Genomic DNA, 19,156 nt, shown 5'->3' with positions numbered 1-19,156 from the left:
TTAAAGTAGAAAGGTAACTGAGCACATGAAGATTGCTGTCACAAAGTAAGGATAAATTGAGCGTAAGAGATACTGCAGTGCTGTCCAGTCCACTCTGGATTTACTGGTTCCCCTTACCAAAGTTAGTAAAACTCACACTGAGCAGTTGAAAATATGAAAGAGAACTAAGAGGAACCATGAAGTTTAACAGGAGATATGCTAGGAGCAATGCATCTCTCCTGATGCAACACACTACTCCAGGCAATGTTTGTACAGTAGTTGTAGCCTCCGTCGATCTTGTAAACGGTATCCTGTCCTATTAAATGTAACTGAACTTGAGTAGCAGTTTTCTTGAATGGATTAGATTCAGGATCTGAACTACCTCTGAAAAAAGATCCTGTTAGCGATTTTCTTCTTTATCATCAGATGTTAAGTCAGAAGCTGTTACTTGGAAATGTGTTTGATGTAAAGCTTAACTATCTCTACAGCCTCAAACAGGCAGCTACAGCAACTTATACAGAGAATTTTAAAAAGCATTTTAATGCTGTGTATAGGCAAGCTCTATTGAATAAAGTGTGAAATGTCTTAAAGTTGTTTAAGTTGCTCTATTAAGCTTTACCTCTTTATTCAACAGATGGTAATACCGATTTCCTATTTTTGTGTTTTATTCAATTCTTTTCATTTCTCCTTGGATCCAGCTGTATTTCCCCCCACCATTTTAGCAGGGGAAGACTCATACAACAGATGCACAGCTAGCATTTGTTAGAGTCAAGTATGTGACTCAGCCCCAGATTTTGCATTTGCTTCTACCTGAGGTGCTCTTTTTTGACCACAAGATGAATCAGATATAATGTCTGAGGTCCAGGAATTCCTGTGTATTTCTCCATTTGGGAGTCTATCGTTATTCCTCCACATAACTTCTCCAGTCTAACTGGCCAGCAGAGATCACTTTGTCTTAGGAATCAAAGCAGGCTCCTCAAATTACTTTTGATATACAAGGAGGAAAGTGTGAGGGTTGAGAACATCCCTGGAGTAAAAACAAGTGTACCTTGTACCAGAAAGCAGTGTGAACAGTAAGCAGAATTTAAAAAGTTAACGTAATAAAAATACAGAAAAGCAGTAGTCTCTGAAAGAGTAAGATTAACTGAGCAAGAAAAGCCAGGGTAGGAACAGAAATAATGTAGAGTGGAAAAACCATTAACTTGGCTATATAACCATCACTTAAGATAGATAGGTGTAATGAAACTTAAAAAAAAAAAAAAAATCCTTAATTGTTTAAGCCAGCGATTTACCACACAAGAATAGAAAGAGAATCCTGCTTTCTAAGGCAATTATTTTTTGATAAATTTTCAGTACTAGTTACTTGTACAGTCACAGGATCAGTTTTAGCTTATTACAGTTAAGAATTTTAAGCATGTGTTAAATACTGCATACATACAGAATGTAATACAGTTTGCCACGCCTAGGAAAATAGTGCCATAATACTGACCTCCAGGGCTACCATCATGATTTGAGGGTATACGTGGCAGTAGAAAAACCTAAAACTTCTTAATACTCTTTCCTTTCCCAAGCCAAATTTCGTTTTGGTTTTTCTGTATTATCCTACTCAGGATTAGTGTTTTCTTTCTCTTCCGTTTGTGCTCCTTCATATGCAGTCATCCCACTCCCTCCTGCCCAATGAAGTTGAAAAATATTTCATGTTACTAATGATGGCCCCTCCACAGGCTTAAAGAAACAGAGTTTTTCAAGCATTAAGTATGCTATTCTCCAGCAGTGATTTATGATCATTATAAAAGGGCACATCAGATGGGCCTACTGTTTCAGTATTTGTCAGGGAGTACAGCCATAATGATTTTCACCATAAGAATAACGTGCCTTTTACAGTAAGATTTTTAGAATCAAGCTGTTATGCAAGATCAGCCCACTACAAAACTCCTCCCCATTCAATAGCCCTGGAGATCAATCTAATGCACATACTGAAAATGACTTGTACTTAGGGATTTTAATAAACCACCTATTTAGTGTATTAATTTTCAGAGGAGTAACTATACAGAAATGATATGTTCCAAGTTATGTGCAATAGATCTGTTTAACAGATTTATTCTTGTTTGCAAACACGCACAAAGGATTTTCTGTCTTCTATTCAAGCAGAAGAGTTACAATGGTGCTTTTGCTACTAACTATGGTATGCATTTTGGGGATATATACCATTCCAATTCACATGCCTCCTCTAAGTCAGGAATGCTCTTCAGTGCTGCCACTGAAAGATCTGCTCCGGACATGGTTTCTCAGTTGCTCTATCAGCTCTGGATTCTGCTGCTGTATCTGTTGTGCAAACTGCTGCCCCCTGTGTTGAACAGTTTTAAGTACAATCAACAAGTGAAAAAAACTGACAAGCAGCATTTGTAAGAAAACAGGATTTCCCAATACAACTGAAAGGTGCATTATATGGAAGTTAAGACTAAAGAAAACTTGCTGTATAGTCACAATTGAGATACTTGTAGTATTATTTCTTTATCTAGTTAGTCACTCCAAACAGGATTATCATCAGACCTTCGTTTTCATTCCTTAGGACTATTACTTCTACTTGATAACATAGAGGAAAAAGTATTACCTTACTTGGTAAAACTAAAATTTAGCAACAGATCTGCTCCAGTGATTTGCTCCCTTCTTTTTGAGAGGATCCATTCTAGTTGTTTAAGATAACTACTCTTGTAGTTGAAGCGCAACCTTATATTAGTTTTTCCAGAAATACAGTGTGTGGCTGCCAATTTGTACTTGTGAGCAAGATGTCATTAGTAAAAAGTAAGCATACAATTACACCTTTATGTCTTGTATGACTGAAGTAATGACAGAACAGTTGTAGCTTAAGAGTTAATAGATGAGATTAATTCCATGTAAAAGATAAACATAACACTGGTTTACTAGAAAAAGCAAGTGAGTAAAACATATTACTTCATGAATAGCCTGGCATGGCTTCTCTGTAACTTCTGCATTTTGCCCAGGTAGCAAATTTTCAAGACTCCTTCAAACCACAGTGCAGGTTGAAGGAAAGCCACAATTTTCATAGATCTAGGTGTAGTACATGTTTTTTGTGAAAACAGCCCTTGATTTTTTGGGGGCACATTCCTGTCTGGGATGTGAATTACAAATTATTTTGCCCTGAAGGGGCAAAACTTAAAAATAGTTTGAAACAGGCTAGAATGCTGAAATAAAGTAAACTTGTATGCCCTTTAAGAGGTCTTGCCATATAAGCAAATGGCATGGTTTTGTGCAGACTCTTCCAGATGGATTATCATTATTATACTATAAAAGACTTGGGTCCTGTTTTTCTAAAAGCTACTCCTCATCATACTGAGTTCCCTGAAGCTTTCCTAGTCTAAATGGAGGGATGCCAGAGCAGAACTTGTTGCAACCTGTGCTAAGTAAATCTGTAGCTTTTCTAACTAGTGTCTGGGATATCGGGTAGTAAATTTATCAACACAGTTTGAAAGCACATGTAGGAGAACGTAAAGATTTAAAGGAACATTTTTAGTAAGTGGCATTTAGAAAGTAAACAGTGCATGAGAACCAGAAAGTGAAACTGAGCACACAGTTCAGTCATTCCAACTGAGGGAAATGTACAAAGCAAACAAACAAGATAGTGGAAAATAGGTCTTGAAGTTCTCAGTTTTAATAATAATCAGGCATACCATAGCAACAGGCCACAGTGTAGTTGGCTTGACACTGTCCCTTTTAAATAGCTGTTGCACAATGATGCTTCTACAAATGTAACAGTTAAAACTATGCAATTCTTACTTACGCATGGATCAGGCTGGACAAATCTGACAGGCCACCAACACCCGCAGCAGGGCCACCAATGGCGTTTGACATCATCCCTGACATCCTGGAACAGTTAGCACAGTGTTGACATTGGAGTATGCAGGGACATTTACAGTAAGCAATAAACCGTAGTTCTTTTTTGAAATGCTGGGACGAAATAAGCTGAAAGTAGTTTTATTTACAGTAAGCAAAAACAAAATTACATTTTCAGGAATACAGTACTATCCACCTTTTCTCTTATTAATTCAAACTCCTAAAGACATTTGTTTTAATGGTACTCCATTTTAATACTTACAATTGTTGAACTTGAGGATTCTGCATTAAGCTTGCTGCCTAGAATAGACAACATATAGCTGAAATTATAACACATTTACTACTTCGGTGTCATTGAAGAAATGTGGAGGAAAAAAACCAAAAAAACCCATGCTATATTCTATGTATTATTACGAAATTAGCTAAGTTTATGTCCACAGAGATGTATGGTCCCCAGCAAAAAGAATCATTACAGGACTGTATTTCAAGGATATGAAGCTGAGACAATTTGCTACATGTTAGATAAAAAATAGTGGTTACAGATTCAGACATGAAAAAGATGACAAGACGACATTAAACATAAAAACCCAGAACCAGAAAACTAAAAAAAAAAAAAAAAAAAAAAAAAAATTAAGACTTCCAAGGACAAAGGTTTTCTATTGGGCTTTTTGGAGAAAGGTCTGTATTTTGTTGGTTCCCAGCCTGGATAAATCAGTTTTGCAACTATTACTACTGGGTATAAACTGTTAAGATTATGGCCACAAAATGTTGCAGAGTAAACCAGAGTGTGGACTTACTTTGTAGCATGGTTTTGTGGTAACATATATCTTCTGAGGTAATTGCATATCTTCTTACTTTGTAGTAAGCATGAGGTTATTTCAATTTCTCACTCATAAGATACCTCAAAAATTATATTCTGTTTACCATAGTGTAAGGGTGTATACAGACAGATACTATAGAATAAACCAGGTGATATTTTAAAGTTAGTAACATAATTCCTACAGAAATCAGTGTCTGTATGAATACAAGACCAATAGGCACAATGCAGTATCTGCTTATTCACTCTCTTATTAAAGGTACTACAAAAAGCAGATATATACAATATTCATTTTATTGATCAATATATCTCCATATATATCTCTCTCTCAAAAGTAAATCAGCTATTTTCTCTAGTCTACAGTTGGATGTAAAATGCCAAATTCTGGTCAATCCTATGGGTAATACAGGATTTTTTTCTTTCTTCCATCAGTAACAAGTCTGATCTAGGTTAGGAGCCCAAAATAGAGGCTAGAAGTAACTTTCTCAAGGTCAGACAGTGAGTCATTTTTTTCTCCTTCAAAATAAAACAAAAAGGTACACCACAGGAAAATAATTAATTTGTTCCTGGCTGAATGCCCTGTGTTCTATCCACTTGACCAGGCATCTTCTGGAAATGATGCAAAAAATCCTTTCCCCATAGTTAGCTCCATATTGAAGAATACATCTTTGACTCTAAACAGATGCAGACTGAGTAAGTCATGTGGCCAATGAAGTGGTACGCAGAGTTCCAGTGATATTCAATCACTAATGCCATCGGAGAACTTGCTGACTTCTTCCTTGCCTACTGTCTCTATTATTTGCACCATAGTATCAGAGCAGATGTATTGATCTCTCTTGCATGCAGTGCATTTCCACACGGAAGTACTGGTTGAAACGTCCTGTCCTAATGAAGCTACCAGAAGGTCAGTAAAGTTTTAACTGAGTTCTCAAAGGAAATAAGTATTTTTGCATTTTTTTCTCCAAATTCCATTCTTCAAAGTTAATTAATACCATTTAGCTAAGAAAGCCATGCATGGAGAAAAACTACCGAGGGACAAAACCACAATTTGCCATTGTACTGGAGGTAAAGGAATGCACTATATGTTATTTATATTCATTGTTTGCACATCTCATGAAGTTTTGCACACTTAAGAATGTCAGGGATAATTTGAAAGAGTAAGAACAGAAAGGTCACTTGGGTAGTTCTCCCCAGGCAGAGTTACTTTAGTCTTGAGTAGACTGCATCTGAATCAACTGCTGTTCACTTAAAAGGTGATTTCTTTGTATTCATTGTTAACTGCTATGTGGAGAATAGAAATTTTCACCATGCTGCTGACAAGTGTTTTACTATCATGCCATCTATAAAAACAGCATAGCTAATCTGTGCACATTGTTGTTCATAAGTAAGATAGAATCAATTGGAAATAAGACAGGCATTATAGGAGATTTATGCTTCACTTCTTGTTTTGAGTATAAAATGACTTAGAAAAGTTTAAATTCAGTACAATGAAACCATTGCCATTATAATAAGCATTAAAATTGCTTGTGTTATTAAACAAGAGTTGTTCTTAAAACTTCAGTTTTAAAAACAGTATAATGTAAAACTTGAAATATACTCACCATACTAATGAAGGCAGGATTGTTTATCAAGCTTGCCATGTCAAAACTCAGTCCAGTTCCAGTCTACAAACAAATTGCAATTGAAGATACGTTTACCTACAAAATCCCAGTTAAAACTATTGTAAATAAATAGATACAGAGCTAACTTACAGGACTGGACATGTCTCTTAGTTTCTGTTCTGCTATTTTCAAATTTGACTTATAAGAGTCATTCTCTGGATCAAGATCCAGTGCTTTTTGGTAACTGGTAACTGCTTCTTCGTATTTATTCACTGAAGTCAGAGCCAACCTAATGTGAAATAAAGAAACCCTGGGTAGAACATAAATGACCATCAAAAGATAATGATACATTTTCTGTTCTAAGTAAAACAGTATCTCACAACTGATTTTTAGTTTGAGCTCTAAGTTAAAGCAAGTTTTGCTATTGTGCTACTACAGCTTAGTGTAAGCACTTGTTTTTGCAGAAGAGATGATCCCTCAAGAACTCATCTTGCATTGTCTGTTCCATATATATATATGCAAGTTTCATTAAAAACTCCTTGGCATCATCAAGTGATTTAGTCTGTATTTGAGAGCTGGATCCAGCATACGTGACTTTTGCATAAGGTCAGGAATTCCTCTAAGTGTTTCCTCCAGTCCTTTTGATCCAAGAGATTATTCAGAGGGGTACATGGGTAAGTAAGGCGAAGATACCCTTAACGTGAGTTCTGCCTCTTCAGGAAACCAAATACTGGAACCACAGGTTTCAGCATAATAGATTTTTGTCCTAGGATCAGTGCAAGGTTCTCCTTTCAGATCTTCTACTTCAACAGCTTGACAAATGGGTTATACAGGATAGTAGTAACATCTGTAAGATGCTGTAAGAAACCCTTGCATCAGGGAAGTCTGCTTAATGTTTTGAAAAACATTCTTCTCCAGCAGCTCAGGAGAGCACAGGACAGATCTACTACTTTTGAAACAGTATTTGTTTTCAAATTTGATTAGGTACTACATTTAAAACGTCATCTTTCTTTGAGCTATTTTAGAAGTCCATCTGGTTGCAGTTTCAATTACATCTTCTACTGTATTTTCAATTTATACTGACCACAAAACTAAACTGATCTTTTCCACATTTTGTGAAAGATCTGTGTAACCCACATTCAGCTGTTTAGTACTCCAATCCCCCTTTGGTATGAGCTGAGCTACACAGACTGGGTTGATAAGCCTGTGCTAATGCCCACTAACAGACCTTAGTCTTTTATCTCAGGCAAGAGAGCTCAGTGTGTTAGATACATCAGTCACAGTCATTACTCTCAGTGATGATGAACTCAATAACAGTATGAAACTTCAGGATTTACCAGTAATGCTCCTGGAGGAATCCACACAATAGTAATGTTCTCTCTCTTAACACAGTTGCTCCCATAAAAAACGTTCTCCCTTTTGGCCCACTGACTTGCCAAAATAGTTTCTGACCAGACAAGAAATGCAATCCAGTATTTCTGTGATGCAATCATGTTTTTTTACAGGGAAAGCACGTAAAATTCTGCTTCTTGGAACACAGTACAAGTCAGAAGAGTGGGTGACAGTTTCTTTGTTCACAATTCCTACCCAGACAGGTGCTCTCTCAGGGTCATGCTGGAAGTATCACTTTAACTGTCTACATGGCTCCCATCTCTGAATATTTCTGTGGCACTTCTGCATCTTTCTGTGACATATAGAGTTTCTGTCAAATCCTGAGAAAAACTGATATGCCTGCATAATGCAGTCAGAAAACACAGCCTTCTCATAAGGACTTTCTGTTGAGAAGGTGGTTTCTGCACTTTTTTTCAGTTATTACTAAACAAGCACTGTTTCCTCATTCAGCCTATGCCAAATGTATTATTATATCCATCTGCTGAGTTAAGCAATGACTTGTAGCTCAAAATATATCCTCTATCAAAACAACTAGACAATCAAAAAAAGAGAAGCTTGATTGCCCAAGAATGATCCCACTTACATTGTGTATCAAAAGACACACTGGTCTTACACCCAAAACTCTAAAATAACCTTCAATTTCCAATTAAATCAGCCTGTAGCTTCCCTCCATCTCACTGAAATCGGGGGATCTCGGGTTATGCTATATGAAGAAATGATCTAAAGAGAGTTAAATAGGACAAAACCAATTCAACAGTCCCTAAAATTTCAAAGTGAATTAATCATCTCAAAAGCCAGTCAGGCTACATTTGTATTAGTAAAATAAACTGTACCATTGAAAGTTTTCAAGTAATAGAATTCCATCATCTTTGATCTTAAATAAATGCCCCCTGGCATGGTTTTATCCCAGCCAACAAGCATTATCACAGACAATTTTGGGGCATGGTTCAGAATTTAAGACAGGCCAATGCAATTTAGCAATAGGCAGTTTGGATGTGGCCACTCCATACTGCAAACTAGATTTTAATAACATGGACGTGGGCCATTTGGTGCCAGCTGACCCAACGAACAATTCCAAGCATTTTTTAATTTACTAGTATAGATATAACCTCAAATAGATATATAGATATAACCTCTATAGATAGAACCTTATGCAGCATTCAGCCCACACCCACAACATGTTTGATTATTGAAAATGCAAAGCTGTACATCTTGGAAGAACAGCCCTTCACTCAAGTAGATATCCCATTCAGAACATTCCTGACATTTTTTTCAGATAGCACTTAACCAGACCCACTGCCTAAAGAGGATATACTGTTAATCTCTCAGACATGACTGAGAAAAACTACCGAAGGGACATAGCTTAGTCGTGCTAAAATACCTGCTTCCAAAGAGCTATTGAACAGAGAAATTAAGCCTCTGTTCCTGCTAGTGTGAAGCCCCAATACTTTTAGGATTCTGTTCTCTAACAGCATCATTAACAGATTTACTGTTTCAACTGCAGAAATTTGATTACTTATAACTAGGTACGAGGTAGAAAAAACACATCATGACTTTCTAAACTAAATTTGCAAAGTTGATAAACTGAAAGAAAAAAAATTGCAAACTAGTGAAATCTGATAGGAAAATGCTGAGATCAACCATGTATATAAAACTTAAAGCTGACAGCCTGATAGGGTCATCTTCAGAAAACTGCTACACTTTCAGAACAAGAATGTCAGCTAAGTAAAACAACCTAGCTCCACTTACTTCAGAAAATCTATGGTGATTTACACTTGGGTCTTCAGTGTTTACTGAGATTTGTATTAGCTTACCCCATTCTCCCATATGCTTTGCTGTACTTTGGATCTATTGCTATGGCTCTCTCACAATCCTTTATTGCTTCACTGTAGTTGTTGAGCTTACTTTGAGCAGCAGCCCTAAGAGGAAGGCGGGAGGGAAGGGAGAGAGCTTCGTCAAAAAAACAGTAAAAGAAAAAAAAAACCAATCTTAGATATTCACATGTCCATGACTAACTTTAAGACTTGTTTCATTTTCCTGACTTTTCATTCACTATTTAGGCAATGCCTCAGCTTTCCTCAGTTAAGCAAATGTTCCGAATTAACATTAAGTGCATTGCACATAACAATGCATATTAAGTGCATTGCTAGACTAGGGCTTTGGAGAACACGCACTCACCTTTGAGGACACAAAGGATAAATAATTCTAAGGAACTGTTTTAGATCCAGCATATGACTATGCACAAAATACATCATAAAACCTATTACAAGAAGTGAAACTCTCAAGTAGTAGTTTACATAAAATCACTGTTTAAGCAGAAGTATTTTATACAATTGGTGTTTTCCAGCAAGAAGTATAGTTTTACTGCCGTTCAAAGGAATGCTGTGATTTTTCCCTGCTCAATTTTTTAGCAAGCAACTCATGCTTGCAAGTAAATCAGGATAACATTTCTCAATAATCTCTAAATTACTAAATTACAATTGCATCTCTATACCAGAGAAATATGAAATGTTGCAGACATTTATATATCAGATTAAAGACTTGCCCAAATAAAAAAGGACATTGGAACAGATTAATAATCAAAACTTCCCCAGTTTGGAAGGTCTCAAAACACTCTAATTTGTTCTTCCTTGATTAAAAAACTAAGTAGAAATGACAATATTTCCATTGCATAAAGCATTCTTCTTCTTTATTAGGAATGCTAGATGCTACAATCATCACTATATTCAATCCTTTCTCCTGTGATAACCTCCAAATTGCATGTTTTTTCTGACTTTGGTTAAAATCTCTTCTGAATACTACTTACATATTTTAAATATTTAGGCTGCATAACAGTTGTCCAACTCCACAGATGCCAGTGAAGATGTATGGATAAAAGCTGGGGACAATGCTTAGTGTCTCATGTGTTTGAACAGAAAATGTTTTCTCCACGTTTACAAAAAATTTACATGGCCAGTTAAAACTTCAAGGCCATCTCAGCTCTCTCTTTTTCTCACTGCTGTGAGTAAAAAGCAATATTGTTGAAGGCAATACATCTCCATTGCTCCCCAACTAGCTTAAGAAAGATAAGAATAAGGCCTATATTCAAATATCGCATCACCCACAAAACTCCAAGCAACTGCCTGTCTTCTTTTAAATAACTTCATACAATACTATGCTTCCTGACATCAAGATTCATTTTGGTCCTCACGAATGTGATATGTGATGATGTAACACACAGAGTGATGTATTTCTACTCTTGCCAATTACAGATTTGGTGCTTAAGCCCATTCTACTGAGGAAACTTTTGGTGCTTTTGGGAGGCTTTTGAATCTGGTTTTCTTATATTTCCATTTTATACCTAAAATCACTTACGTGATCAGTTTTCTCAAGGAAAATAGATGATTTACACTTTGAAAGTCCTAAAGATGTAAAATATTAGTAAACTGCGCATTTCCTTTCTCTGTATGCTTGCCATGAAACACTGAATCTTTCACTTTTATCACAAACTAAACTCCGGAGTAATGGAAGCACAACTCCAAAAATAGAAAAATCCACTGGATACAGTGCCACAAGGCCAGATTGACAGCACTTAAGTTAATATATCCTTCCGGTAATGGAGGCACTGAAGAGTATAGAGCAGAGCAGCTCTAGCAGCAGGCTAGTTCCAGTGGGGTTCATAGACTATACTGCCTTTGCAATTATGCTGGTCTTCTGGGCAGTATGTTGAAAGAGCATACTTCTGCTACTGGGTTAACATGCACTTCCAGACTTTATCTGGTCCCATGTCACTATATCTTCACTATGATGAAGAACTGATTATACAATGAAACTACAACAGCCGTCTTGTTATTTTTCAACAGGTCATGCGTAAAAATGCTGAGTATTTATACAATGCTTGAAATCTCCAAAATGGTATTCCCACATTGATGATATTTTTTCCAGAGAAAGTCAATACTAGGGGAGAGAGAGATGGCAGCTGTATCACTAGAACACCAGAAAAAAAGGCTCTTACTACTTTCGACAGACTGGGAATCACAGCCTACGTTATGATTTAATATAGACAACCTAACTCACAAAAACCTGATCTCAAGTGTTACAAGTAACTTTAAAGCCCATATTACACCTTTAACTGATACAGATATGCTGAATGAACTCACTTTTGCTTTACATCTTTTACAAATTTCAACATGAGAGTTTTCTGAATAGTGGGGTTTTCTAGCCTCATGTTGTTTTGATCTACTTCACAATTTATCTTTAAAATAATGTTAATGAAGCTTGGGAATGAAAAGTGTGTAAGTTTTATTTTTACCTGTTGCAGTAATAGACTGCATTGTTTGGATCCAGTTCTATAGCCCTAGTATAACAATCCACTGCAGCACCATAATTTTCTTCTTTCATATGATTATTACCTGAAATAAATTATAAAAAACTCTTAAGTAGTTAAAAAATACAGTGCTATGTATGAAAGAAATAGAGCAGCCACATTATAGCATCTATATAAGGTAGTTTTTTGAGATACATTCTTTTAAATGGAATTGGCATGGAATAATGCCAATAAAAATATCTACTATGTCTGTAAAATTTGTTATGTACATTGTAGTCCACCACATAAACCTTCCCCTTCTCATCTTGCTATTTCACACTTTCCGGCTAGTTTCTGCTGTTAAGCAAAGATGACTTTGTTGAGAAGTGTAATTGTAATTGCAGTTCCACTCTAATATAGATTAATCAGTCTTAACTATCTTTGCAAGCCTCATAATCCAATAGGATATATGTTAATTCCTTTTTGGTCTCATTTTCTCACATGTCCCAACAACTTGCTTGTTAAGTATCCACGGAAACATGGAAAACCAAACAAAAGCAAAACTAAGCACATATCCCCACTTTTGTGATGCCACATAATTAATTCATTAAGATAATGAAAAGTATGTATAGCACAGGCAATCTAAAATTATTCAGAGGTAACATTTCTCACCAAAGTTCAGAACTTCTACTCTGTAACAAAGTTTAATTTTTCAATTTTTAAGTCCAGTGAAAAAAATAGAAAAATATAACTTTTCTATGGAAAGAAAATTCTGGAGTAAGGTCTTTCAAAACAAAAGATATCTTACACATTCTTTCCTCCCCAACACAGGGCAGTCCTGATAGTTTCTTTCTTTCCTGATGATGGAGTAGTAGAGAAAAAGTCCTAGATCAGAGTGCCCAAGCTTAAGTTTGTCCCTGGTCCTGCGACTACGGATCTTTGGCCTGCTAGATCCTACAGAAGCCTTGGTTTCCCAGCAATGTCAAGAAATTGTCCGGAAAATTACAGACTTCCATTGACTTCCTTGTATTTTGGCAAAATATTTCAACCCTCTCCCAAAATAAGCAAAAGAAGGGATAGGTCAACAGGTTACTACAGAGGTAGATAACTGCATAAGCAAAGGCTGGAAAAGTTCAGTGAGTGCAACATTTTGTCTCTGACAGAAAGCAAAAGACCGTGGAGCAAGCAGTCCCAGGTGCCTGTACTAACTGAAAACAACTATATTTGCATTTATTTGTGAACATGGAGAGCTTAATAAACAAAACCAGATCTGTAATTAAGTATCATCAAGGTAGTACAAAATCACCTCTTCTCAATAGTAATATACTAGACCATAATTATAGTCAGCAATCCCTACCAGTGAGAAGGCAAACTGAAACTGTAATTGCATGTATACCTTCAAAATATACACAGAATGCATATATGGACCTGTCATTTCTACAGGTCCACCATCTACACATTTTTCCTTTGATCTAAGGTAAAGGTCTGTACACTAAATCCTGTTGTCAGATAAAAGACTTGCAAGTTAGCTGCACTCGACAAGATTGCAGCAGTTATCATCTCTCTAAAACAAAACTGCCATCAATGACTATCAAAGTTGGAATCTCTGATACTGCTCTGAACTAAAGATGACCTGGGGTACAGGGCTAAACTGGAGCTAGTATCAGTGGGTACCTTTTTTGCTCTCTGTCTCTCTCCAGCTCAAAATTGACTGAAGGAAAACAGAAAAATAGCTAGACCTACTATTTCTGCTGAGATTAAGCAATTCAGGACAAAAGGAAAAGCAACTGTAATATTTTATTTTAACACCAGACAAAAATTCTTAAGATTAAAAAAACCCACAAATGGTTATACTTTTGAATGTGCGTCCTCTATAATGAAAATACTACCTATTGTTATAATTTATACTGTGGTAATACCCATATCTTTTTAGGATCAAGCCACTGTTGCACTAGAAAAACCTGCAGATAATCTGTGCTCTTATATTGTTTACATTAAGCCAAAGTGTCAAGTGATACACAAGGCTAGGCAAGTAAATTCAAGTATTTACTAGTCTGGAGGGTATATTACTTCCTGGTTTTATAACAACGAAGAAAGAAAACTCAGCTATCTGATTTTGTTTTGCCATTCATTAGCCAATTTCTACAGGTACTAGGGCTGGTTTGAGAGCAGAGGAGGAGCAGGCTGGTGGCTACAAAGGTGAGGGAAGTTATTCCATTGGTAAGGACATACAGATAGAAATGAGGAAATGACAGAGTTATAGAATTACAGTATTATAGAAGATAGGGGTCAAATGGACTTCCCCAAGTTATCTAATTTATGTCCCTAATTCAGGGCAGAAAATACTCATAACTGAAAAGCATGATAGTGGTGACAGATAATACATGTGTGAAAATGAGGAGGATTAACATGACAGAGCAGCATTAGAAAACAGTACAGAAGTTTTAATTTTATTATGGGAAATTAACCAGAGGCATTTCAAGCAGTTCCAAACTGCTTACTAATGTCCCTGATAGCTGACACTGTAAATGCCCTTTGTTGAAGTTTAGACCCTTTCAATTTTTTCAGTAGAGACATGGAATTGTAACACCACACAAACACTAACACACAGCACACATTGATTTCATTTCCTCAGTCTATTTCACAAACCCCTGTGGGCTGACAGATGACAAGGCAGAAGCCACAGATTTAAAACAGGCATTGCTATAACACCCACACCTGGGAAGTGCTGAATATCCCTACAGTCCAATAACCATACTGAGTGCTACAGGTATTCTTCACTTTCCATGAGCTGGCAGTAACAGACAGCAAAATGAAAAGCCAGCATGCACAGCAGGTATGTTACAACTTACATGACCTAACCTTGTTTGAGCCCGTATCCTTAGAATTAAAGAGCTAATGAGCAACTTCAACAATTAGGAAAACTTACTTTCAGAGCCAGTAATGGACTGCATTCATGACTACAGATGACCAGTTTTAAGATAAGACAGACATGGAACTCATTCTCAAAAACAGTAGAATTTTTTCCACATCATTATCCTGAAATTTTTGAGAGGCTTACATCTGCCTTGCAATTAGAAACTTACTTACTTTTTCTACAAAACTCAAATATCTGAAAATCCAACAGGTCATAAAAAATGTGATTTATACAGCATCGATGTAACTGATATAATTCATATCAGTTATCAGTGCTACATGCCATTTTTCCCCCCCCTTCTTTTTGGGGGGAAATAAAATGAATTCCTTCTTGGGTAGCATTAGTGAACACTTCTATGGCACAGCTGCTTTTCCTCATGTAACAGCAATAACATCTATCAAAGGGAAAATAAACAACTGGCTTTTCTGCAATTTTTATAGAGCACACAAAGTATTTCACATATGTGAAATACTAACCCTAGTAAGTTCACAAGAATTTTTCCGTTGGCTTCAGCTGGGTCAGGTTTTTACCGATGTTTTAATATTCAGCTAGCACGTAATCCTTGATATCACATAACCTTTTCAATATAAAGTAGAAACTTGTATAGCAATTCCATGGACAAACAGAGAAATCTATAATACACGGGACAGTAACTGTTCATTCTTCAAAGCTTCTACAACTCAGGGATGTTGCCCAGGACTTCACATGTTATCCCCTAGTTTTTAAGCGACCTCCTGAGCAAAGGAGAGAATAGACTATATTTTCTTAAACCCCAGATGGAGCAAATCATTTAGCCCTCTTAAAACATAACAACCACCAGAGAACATAAGCTCAAGTTTTTGTGCGGGGTGTGTGTTGCCCAGCTGCTATACTGTCACTATCCATGATAACCCAAAAACCTTAATAAAAGCATAAGATGTTTGTTCCTATGTTTATTACAAACCTTCATCCTTCAGTTGGTCAGCCTTTTCAACATCCTCTGGTAAAGAATCTGAGAGAGGCAACATGTCATTCTGTATGTAAACAAACCAAGATTTTTTTCATTAAAATATAAGCCCTGATTTTATTAAAAACTTCTTTTGTCCTGGGCAGCATTGTATCAACAAGCAACCAGATTTTCTGTAGTGCAAAGGAAGTATGAAAGAACTAAACATCCCTAAAACATCCTTAGAAGGGAAAGATAGCTTGCCTACTACTACTAAATAAACCTTATGGCTCACCACACATTTTAAGGAAGTCAAGGGGAAGAGAGCTGATTATGTCTCTACAGTCTTGGTTTTCTTACTTCTGACTCTCCTATTTGCCACCCTGGTGGTTCCTGTGCTTCCTGTACTGGGGATCCCAGATAACACGTATTATTAGTCCACATTTTTAAAGTTCCCATTTTAAGCTTAGTGTTCATGGAGATGTTTTTAAAACTGAACAACTAAATTATTTTCAGATGGGAGTGAGAAGCATCAGCAAACTACAAATGACCTCAAGCACTTTGCATACATTTATCTCCCTCCAGGAATTGCAAAATGCTTAACTGAAGGATAAAATCCTTCAAGTGAGAATGAGACATCCACTGTTTAGTAATTTTCTATATGGAATTGTCCTTGTCTAGCTGAAATTAATTCCTCCCACTGCCTCAGAAGATTCTCATTCTGCTAGCTTTTATGGAAATTTCACTTTTTTCATGTTTTCCTCAAGTTTCCACATCATTTTGACCTATACAGCACTTTAAGGTTGTATATACAATACGAAATCTTAGCACATATTGGCAAAGCAGCTCTAGAATCTAAATGAAATTCTTACCTTGTGAAAAGAATTTGTGAAAATTTCTATCAAATGCTGTGGAGGTGCAAGATGAGTATCTTCCAGGTTAATCTTAAACACAGTCTCCAGACACTGAATTGCAACTTACAAGAAAAAAAAGAGCATGTCACTAGTTTCTCAATAGAAGTGTAATTTCACTAATTTATTTATTAAGCTGTGATTCACTTCCTTATTCAGCTAGTAAAAGCAGCTCTTTGGAACGTATAATATAAAGAGAGGCTAGTTGATCCCCATAGAACTGACTTGCTGAAAAATAGGATAAGCTATACAGAATCCATACATAGTTCAGCCATTATTCTTAAACCAATTTAAAACTTCTATTTCAATTCTTTCAATAATTTAATGTCTTTTTTTCTAAAAACATAAAAATATGAGGATTTAACAAAAGCACCACAATTTGTAATACAACTATGCATGCGTCAAACACCCCACCTCAAAACATCACAACTGCCATATATTTGTGTGGCATAATAGTTGGAAGAAAATGGCTCTTCTTTACTCTAAAGAATAAATCCAAGATACTTACTACTCTTATCTTTTTTTGGAATAAAATACATTCATTCAAAGACACTGTTTATTAATAAAATGCTTCATTAATCACAAGCCTTTATCCTATAAAATGAAAATATATCTGCAGTATCCTTTCACATGTTCTGTTGTGTAAGGATTAAATGGTGCTCCCAAACCTCAATAAAGCAAATATACTCACAATAAGCAATTTTTAAAAAAGTAGAGCCAAATACCTAACTGAAGTTTTAAATGTGCTCACATATTTTTAGGCAAAAGAAGATCAGTGGCAATTACTGTATAGGATCCTATATATATATGTATTCTGGTAATTATAGTATCTCAAATTATATAATTATTTTCCCTATCATCTTGAGAATCTAGCAGAATGTTTTTATTAAGGTATATCATCTAAATGTTTCAGACTGAAAACTGAGGAGGAACAAACAGTAGCCTTTGTAAGGCCTAGTTTGAACAGAAAAATGACTTTTTAAACTTGAACTATAGATCACCAGGAGTAGCTGAATTCAAATTAAGTATCAATAAAAACTGCATCTTAGAATTTAAATTGCATTTCAGTCCAATGTTAATATAATATTCAAATACGATTTGAATTTGTATTTGCATTTTAATGAACCTGAACACTGACCCAAAATTAGAAAAGTAAAATTACTGAAAGTTAACAACAGTAAGTCCAGTTTGAGGAGCCTATTTTCTACGTCACAGCTGGGAGAAAGGGGGGAAAAGTAGACATGTAAATTAAATAGTAATACCTGGAAGATGTAGTTTGTTTTAAAACTCTGATAACATACAACAGAAATTATTCAGAAAAAGTCAAGTATGATACAAAATAAATGTTGATAACATGTAACAATTGAAAACATAGCTAAATATGCATACAACTTGTTCCTATAACCTATAAATGCTAAAAATGTATCAATTTGCTGGGTTCTAAATTACCCAGTAAGAGTGCTGAAGGATTTCCGTTAAATTCCTTTGCCTCCTGCTATGTAGAAAAACTTAATTCTTGTAAAGTAAGCACTGATTGTGCTGAATTCTGAATTACATATTAATAGCACTTATTACCAGGCCCATCATAAAATCAATGGAATTACATATCTCGTTTTTCCTTATATGACTTACTAGAAAGCCACTTGCCATAGTATACTTACCAATTTTCCCCTCACACTTATTTTCACCTAAAGGCATTCCCTTTCCTGAATGCATCACCTCATTTGTAGTTTTGCATAAATTTAAAATACAGCTCCCTCCTTTATCTTTCTCAAGGCATTAAGTCTGTGGCACCAACTCTCTATCATACAGGAGATTTTTGCAACATGCAGCAGTGCAAATTATGCTTAAACAAAATAATCCTGAGTATAGTATTATTATTAGTAACCATTTCCATGAAATAATCAGTTGTTACAGTGAACTCCCACATTTCTCCTTTAACTGAAAAGTTAATCCTTATAATCTATCTACCACAGGTATAACAAAATTAGGAGTTCTTATGGGATGAATCCATAGGTTAGAATAATAACCACTGGTTAACATGCAAGCCAACAATAGAAACCTGTGTAAAAACAAACATAGCCAGAACAGAAATTTTTCCAAAACAGAAGACGTATTAAGCTCTGACAAGATCAATAACCACCCTGTTTTAATGTGATGTAAAAACCTCACCCCAGTAAAATCAAAGGAGCGAAGCCTTGTTTTTTGTCTGAAAAGTATCTCAAGAGACTAGATGCCAGCATCTCACTAACCATTATCAAAGTGAGGCACTGTCAACTGCCACAAGCTTGGTATCACCAGTAAATTGGGAAAGACTTGCTGCACCGTGTGAGCTATTAATCTAAGATTTTTCTTGTGTCTGATTTCAAAGGCCACAGTTATCTGTCCTCCCTATTATCTCCGTCATCACACACGCTTTCAGAGGCCTAGGCAGTTGCTGAAGCTTGTACTGACCACCTTGCAAACCAGCACAG

General features: G+C 36.0%; 1 protein-coding gene across 1 annotated transcript in view; it reads right to left on the bottom strand.

The window, feature by feature from the left end:
• Positions 1-2,051: 2,051 nt before the first annotated feature.
• The window catches only part of SGTB (small glutamine-rich tetratricopeptide repeat (TPR)-containing, beta), a 19,920-nt gene continuing 2,815 nt past the window's right edge, over positions 2,052-19,156 (bottom strand). The window contains exons 2-10 of the mRNA XM_009327277.1: positions 16,644-16,747; positions 15,790-15,859; positions 11,936-12,035; positions 9,459-9,563; positions 6,403-6,541; positions 6,253-6,315; positions 4,097-4,134; positions 3,782-3,865; positions 2,052-2,326 (exon numbers count right to left, since the gene is read on the bottom strand). Of these exons, the coding sequence (XP_009325552.1) occupies positions 2,215-2,326; positions 3,782-3,865; positions 4,097-4,134; positions 6,253-6,315; positions 6,403-6,541; positions 9,459-9,563; positions 11,936-12,035; positions 15,790-15,859; positions 16,644-16,747 (815 nt within the window). The 3' untranslated portion in view covers positions 2,052-2,214. The remainder of the gene's footprint in view (positions 2,327-3,781; positions 3,866-4,096; positions 4,135-6,252; positions 6,316-6,402; positions 6,542-9,458; positions 9,564-11,935; positions 12,036-15,789; positions 15,860-16,643; positions 16,748-19,156) is intronic.

Source organism: Pygoscelis adeliae, unplaced genomic scaffold (genome assembly GCF_000699105.1).
Source record: "Pygoscelis adeliae isolate BGI_AS28 unplaced genomic scaffold, ASM69910v1 Scaffold26, whole genome shotgun sequence".
NCBI classification, from domain to species: domain Eukaryota; kingdom Metazoa; phylum Chordata; class Aves; order Sphenisciformes; family Spheniscidae; genus Pygoscelis; species Pygoscelis adeliae.
Note: the sequence above shows the minus strand (reverse complement) of the source record. Positions and strands in the feature narration are given on the sequence as shown.